Source organism: Plectropomus leopardus, chromosome 12 (genome assembly GCF_008729295.1).
Source record: "Plectropomus leopardus isolate mb chromosome 12, YSFRI_Pleo_2.0, whole genome shotgun sequence".
NCBI lineage: Eukaryota > Metazoa > Chordata > Actinopteri > Perciformes > Serranidae > Plectropomus > Plectropomus leopardus.
The window spans coordinates 14,743,319-14,750,538 of record NC_056474.1 but is presented as its reverse complement, the minus strand read 5'-3'; the positions used below and the strand labels follow the sequence as shown (position 1 = coordinate 14,750,538).

Sequence of the window (7,220 nt, the reverse complement as noted above, 5' to 3'; positions counted from 1 at the left end):
ACATTATATACATCTCCCTAATGACGCAGCCAGTGCTCCATATTTTGCTACGTCACGAAATTATTTGACAAAATTCACGCCATTAGTTTGTTAAAATCATAAATGCATCTGAATAAAAACAAAAAAGAAAAAAGACAGTGTGTAAAATCCGTTATTAGGATGTACCTGCTACCATTTAAGCTGTCCTGGACTTGCTCTGATAGCGTGCTGCTCTTTTTATCTGATGCGACCAGAAGCCGATACGCTTTTATCTCCCGCAGCCATGAGTCCCCATGGGCCGCGAGGAACCGCCGTCCAAGGCCCCCAGCACAAATAATGACATGCAACAGCACATTTATTTATTTATTTATTGGTTAATTGATAAAGAATTGTGGCCCCTTCGATTAAATCATTGTTATCATAGGCCTAATTATAACCTCGTCATTTTTGGCAGTCTGTTATTGTATCAGCAGCCTCAAGGCGCAGAAATGGATATGGATTAAGGTCTTTTTAGGATAAAATTTAAAAATAAATAAGAAATAAATAACAAAGGGGGACACCCCTTTGCTATCATCAATTATCTTATTGCAGGATAAATTGGCTTAGCAAAAAAAAAAAAAAAAAAAACCTTTGTGAAAATATAAATAGGTCAACAGCTTAACCTGAGCTTTTGTTTCCCTCATCAAAAAAAAAAAAAAAAAAAAAAATTAAAACACCTTCACTACTATAGCTCAGGCTACAGTACGTTGTTACAGGCCGTTGCGCTGTGCCTGTTTGCTTTTTTTATGCTTTGCCCTCCACAAGCCTATATAGCCCACGACAGCCAAATAATAATGAATCATTTCATAAATAATGGGTTTAGGGGCTTATCGGGAATGAAGAGGCCGCTGCCGTGCGCTTATCTCACTCGGCCACATTGCGGCCTGTGTTCCGCTCCCCATACTGAGGGAGCGCACTGGATGCGGCGAGGAATAACTCAGCTACACACACACACATACACACACACACTGCTCCACAACTGGCAAGGAAAAAAAAAGAAAAACCTCAGACATGGATGACCCACTCACAAAATGGCTCCACTTACACAGTAACATCAACAACACGGCAGGAACGGTAAGTGCAAAAAAATACACCTCTTTATTTAAACCACCGTACTCGTTGTTCTTAACGGCGTTAATTGGATTGCTGTCGTGTGAATTTTATCGGTGTGATGTGCGAAATATTTAGCCTACATTTTCTGCTATTGTCCGATCGGATGGTTGAGACTGTAACGGGATGTAATAACGGATGCGAGGCCTATTGGAGAAATCCCAGAAATAAAAGTGCGCTTTTTTAAAATTATCGGTCTTTTGTTCGTTTATAATAATATTCCTGGGATATTTACCGAGTTAATTAGTTACAGAAATAACTAACAGTGGTGGTGTATTCAATATGACAAGCCTTTGATGTTCGGCTTTAACAACAACAGCACTGTGGCCTATAGCCTACACCGACATAAAACAAAAAATTATACCACCCTCTGACATCTGTGGCTGTGGAAATGATCAAGTGTTTTTGAAGGTTATTTCTGGATTTGGTGAAGACAGAGAAAAGGGAGGGAATATTAGGCTATTTCGACGATGACGCTCTTTTCGTGGTCCTGGCAATCTCTCCAGCTATAAAACGATCATTTCACCTCTAAATAAACAGCATCCGAAATAATCTTTTAACATATTTGAATGCGACTTTATGCGGAGCTAAAACGTCGGTTTAAATTGTATATTAGCTGAACGTTATGTGCTAAAGGCCAAGCAAGCTTCAGATAAGAGATTCAGAGAAAAGGACAAAAACATGCAACCACAAGATAAAGCTCGTCGTAAATAACATTTAGAAAATATCATTATTTATAATAAAAATGTTTAACTGAGGCAAATTCATAAATGTCGACTATAAATTAGCCTAAAATGAAAACTTTAAGAAAAGCTCTCAAACCCTCATCAGATCACAAAAACGATTCTTGAGAATTTAAAGAATAAAAACATTTTTAAATTGAGTTGACGTATTCGTGTACTCGTCCTTTGTGGCACTTTTCATTTATCTTTTTATTTAATAATACTGAACAAAACGCATAATTAAGAAAAATACTTAATCTGATCAGCAAAATGGCCTATTAATCGTCTTTCTTACACAATTTGTTTTGTTAGAAATGTTAAGTTTTCAATTTCTAAACTAACAATTATAGTTTAAAAAACATTTAATAATAATCCTAATGACAATAAAATGATAATGAGGCATAGCTTAGTTAAATTTCTATAGGCTTTAACTGTTTGACTATATTATATTTAATTTCTCACATACTGTCCTGATCAATAAATTAACCGGAGAAAATCTTATTCAGGACGTAGAGGACTCGAGCGAGTGGTGACGGTATAAAAATGATGGAAAAACGGCAGCCGGAGCTTCGTCCGGGAAGTCCCGACGCAGAGTCCGGTCCTGGAAAGCGGGAGGACTCTTCCATCATCTCCAGACTAAACGGATGCAAGGAGGAAGAGGAGCCGAGGAGAGAGGAGGGGGAGAAGGAGAGGGGAGGGAGCTTCAAGGGGGTTGAGGAGACGGATGACGTTCCTCTGCAGAACTCGAGCAACGGGACCAGCATCAGCATCATCATCAACGGCGTTGCCAAGGAAACTGCCTCTCACAACGCCCTTGACCTGAAAAGGGAAGTGCCGGTGATCGAGCTCTCCAGGAGGGACGCTATAAAAGCGGTGGAGCAGAGGACTGAGAGCCATTTGGTGCCGATCACGGAACTTCGCAGACCTCCACCGCTGCCGCTGCCGCCGCCGCAACGAGACGACGCTCGAATGGTCCAACTGAGCCCAAACGCGTTTCCTGTCCCGGCCCGGGCGATGCTCTACAACCTGGCACAGCCTCTCGCCGCCATCAACAGGTAAAGGTGGAGACAGAAAGAGAAAAATCAGAATAGGCCAGTTTCATGAATGCACGTTGGATCATTGTTAGTGTTCACCATAAGTTTAATGGTTTACTTGCTCTAGCACAGTGTGACCCTGCAGGGAAAGAAAGTGTGAAAAGATGCTTGTAGAGTACAATATATGGACATTATTTAGTGTGTGCATGTCTGACAAAAAGAACAGGCCTATAAATGTCTGTGTGTATGTGTGTGTGTGTGTGTGTGTGTGTATGTGCTCCTGGTGCAAGTGGGTGTTGAGGCTTGTATGCACTGAATGAGATGCTGAAATTCCTGTTTTATTATACACCTGTGCACCTTTTGTCTGCTTTCTGTTGCTGTAGTCTCGGAGGGGAGTCGGAGCAGTACAGCATGTACCCCAGCAACAGGGTAAAGCGCCGCCCGGCGCCTTATGAGGTTGAACTCGACGAGGGTAGGCGCATTTTAGATCTTTATAAGTATGGTAAGATGCACTTCTGCTGTGTCCTCCTTCTGCCAATATAGTCCCCCAAACGTCCCCCTCCTCATCTCCATTGTCATTCATCCACTGACATGGATCTATACTGTACCTAATCTGAGTGTTGCAGAAGATGCTTTGCAAAAATAAGTGTTTAACCCACGGGAAATATAATCAAATCATAATTCATGGCATAAATGAATGCTGCTAATCTGAATGTCAAATACATGTACCTGCATGCCATTAAAGTAAGCTCTTTTCAGGCGGATTTTGGGGTTTATTTCATTTGAAACATCCTTCCATCGCTGCCCACTCACTGCCATATACAGGGGTGGAGGATGGGGGTGCTGCTGCCTCCATGCCAAGGTTTTACTGCAGAGTGGGCTGAAGGATTAAGATAGACTGGGTGTGTTCCAAGGGCGACAATAGCCTGGAAGACACCATTGTTGAGGGCGGGAGGATGTGACTACCTGCAGCGGGGCATTTTATCATACCTAAATAAATAAAAAGTACATAGAATTTAGGGCAGGGAGCATACAGTCTCAATACTCTTTGCTGGGGTTTGACACGCCAAACCATCCATTTCTCCTGTGTCATATTCCATATTTGCATAGTATTTGGCACACAGCGTTTTGTTCTATATTTTGCGAGCTTCTTCTCCATCACGCTAAAATCCATGGTTGTAGGGAGGACAATTTTGCAGTTTAATTTCTTAGGATTATTAGTTTGTTTTTCCTACAAACTAATTTTCTCGAAACCTATGTGCATGCGGCTAATTGCTCCATTTTTATTACTGCACATGTATTACCCTTTTACAGACTGCATTATCTGTTTCAGCTCTGCATTTTGTGTTGTTTGTGTTATCCGATCAATGCCTCTTCTTCTTATGTCTTCCTCTTTTCCTCCCTGTTCCTCCACTAGCTGGCCAGCCGAAGATTGTACGCCGTATCTTCACTAACAGTCGTGAACGTTGGCGGCAGCAGAACGTAAATGGGGCGTTTGCGGAACTGCGCAAACTCATCCCCACTCACCCCCCAGACAAGAAGCTGAGCAAGAATGAGATTCTGCGGCTCGCTATGAAGTACATCAGCTTCCTCTCAAACCTCCTCGAGGATCAGGATGGAGGGAGGAATGTTGGCAGCACAACTGATGGGGAAACAGGTCTGCTGGTTGGGGTCGGGGCCCATGAGGGGGGCCCTCAGGGTGGACCACATCAGGACACAGTGGTGGGCTTGGCCAGGGACGACCTTCTTGAGACAATGTCTCCAGGCTCCAGTTGTGGAAGCCTGCCCGATGGCGATGGCGAGGGCAGTCCTGAAAGCTTTATGGAGGACCAGGACTCACCTCCTGCTCCAAGGACTCTAACGGCTTCACGTGGGCCCCCTCTGCATCTAGCTGCTAGGGAGCTCAGGCGCAATGGCCGCTCTTTAGATGGCTCCAGTCGCCGATGATGCTGATGCCAACAGAACACGGACACAAAACCTGAGACTGAAAGAGGACAATGAGAGGGACTAAGAAAGAGACGGATATGCTCAGGACCTTTTAGAGTCGTCAGTGTAGGAAAGAGAGTCAAACTCCATGTAGTGAGATCGTGGAGTACAGCCTGTCTCCACACCTGAGGCAGCACTGATGAATATTGATTGGTGTTGAATTGTATCCAACAAAAGACTTGTAAATTCTGCATGTCTCATGTCTTTGACTGACCTGCGGATATAACTTTCAGTGTTTTGAAAGTCCAAAGACAGGATACCCTAGAATACAATTTAAAAAAAAAAACAAGAAAGAAAGAAAAACAAGCAAACAAAACCAAACAAAAGATCAATCAAGAGACAAGCAAAGATTCTTGATGTGTAAAATTGAAGGTTGGACCAATGCTTCACTCCTGATACTATTGATCACAATGTGGTGTGGCCAGCATAAATCTGAGGTGCTTGCAGAATGCTGCAAGTAAACGACCCAAAAGCATCGATAAATAAACCCAATTTATGCCGATTTAATGTGTTAGAATAATGACACATATGTAAGTTTGCCTCAGTTGGAGGCCATAAACGAAACGACTGGACTCCACTGTACCCATGCAGTTAACGTATGTATTGTAAATAGCATTAAATTTCCACTGCACAATGTAACAACAGTGACTCGAGTTCAAGTCATGTGGTTTAAGATGTACTGTAGTGTGTTTGTCAGTGGGTTTACTAGCAAAATGGTCTTTTGGGAGATGAGGAAAGAGGAGAGAAAAGAGACGAGATCAACTCAAAATGTAAAGCAAGCGACTGAACCTATAGTGCATCAAATGTGGTACCATTTACTTCTGTTACACTTTGGTGATGAGAAAATGACACCAAATACGGCAGCAGACAGTTTAACAATTTCACTGCCTGGAATAAATATTATCTATTTGAATTTGCTGTGGAGGTACAAGACATGCAGTGTTTCTTATAGTGTACAAAATATGAGTCATATAATATCACGGACATGACTCATGCAGTCCTTTTGATATGAATGTTTCAGTGTTTTTTGTTTTTTTTTAAACTGTAATGCAGTTGTAGTTTAGTAAGGTACACAAATAAATCCCTTCATTGCCGCATTTCACATATATGCATACACACATGCGCATACACACACACACACACACACACACACACACATACATACATACACACACACACACACAGAGCACATACAGTGTTAATATCATAACAACACCAGCAGTTTTTCGATTAATACAGTTAAGTATTGCTCACTGTTGTTGGTTATTCTGCTTTTTCAGCAGGACTTAGTAGCCTATATTGGTACCTTTGGTAACTATGGTATTTTATGAATTGCAGTAAGGGGACATTGTACGTTTGGTAATGACATATTTGTTGTATTATAGCTGTATCTATAAATATATCCAATGTTAAATCAATGAATTTTATACAAAAACCCTGAATAAAACATGCAGAGGAAAAAACTTGTATTTGATCGCAGTCGAGCATGTTGTGGATCTTATTAATGCAAGTCAGTTCAGTTCAGTTTAATTAATTTAAATCAAATTAATTTCAATTCAGTTCAGTGTAATTCAATTACATTCAGTTCAAGTCAAGGCCGTAACCATGGGACCAAAAATGTCAGGGGGCTTGGGGTCCGCCTATTTTTTTTTTTTTTTTTTAATTTCAAAATCATTTATTATTAGCAAGTACAGCTACTTTCTACATATATGACATAAGCAGCGTAAAGTAAATGATTGACAACTTGCACAGATTTCACACTGTAATAATACAAATAACGTAAAAGAGACATTAATGTTAGTTGATAACACCGAAGAGCACGATTGTATGTTGCAGAGTGAATGTGTGAATAATTAACTGCAGGTAGCTATGACTGCTAACATTAGTGATGGTTGAGTGGTTAGCACTCACAAATGGGTATATTCCACTTCACTGACACTTACACTTTTTGGCAAAATATTATTTATTTCCACAATTAAAGCTCTAGTGCCAAGTAATGTATTAATGTAAATGTTACCTTTTCATGCATGTCCTGACTGATGCAAAGTGTAATTGGTACCATATTATAATGATAAATTTTTCATCAACAATCAATGGGAACATTAACCAAACAAATTAAAAAAAAACAATCTCATCCCGACTCGCCAAATATCACTGCTTGGTCAGTACCGTTCATGTTGACATTCTATGCGTTAAGTACCCTCCTGCCTTTGTTATGCCATGCCAATTTACACCCATTATATGCATTGTGTCCTTTCAAAATACACTTCCATTTCACAAGCAATGTGCAGTGTCTTCTTTTTAGATGCATACAGTCTTTTTAAAAATAAACTGACAATGTCGGTAAAAC

General features: G+C 40.8%; 1 protein-coding gene across 1 annotated transcript; it reads left to right on the top strand.

Moving 5' to 3' along the window:
* Window positions 1–828: 828 nt before the first annotated feature.
* On the top strand, window positions 829–7,220 carry tal1 (T-cell acute lymphocytic leukemia 1). Its single transcript, XM_042498359.1, has 4 exons — window positions 829–1,092; window positions 2,357–2,905; window positions 3,268–3,386; window positions 4,302–7,220. Exons 2-4 carry the CDS (start codon window positions 2,394–2,396, stop codon window positions 4,829–4,831), a joined length of 1,161 nt encoding a protein of 386 aa, XP_042354293.1. The 5' UTR covers window positions 829–1,092; window positions 2,357–2,393; the 3' UTR covers window positions 4,832–7,220.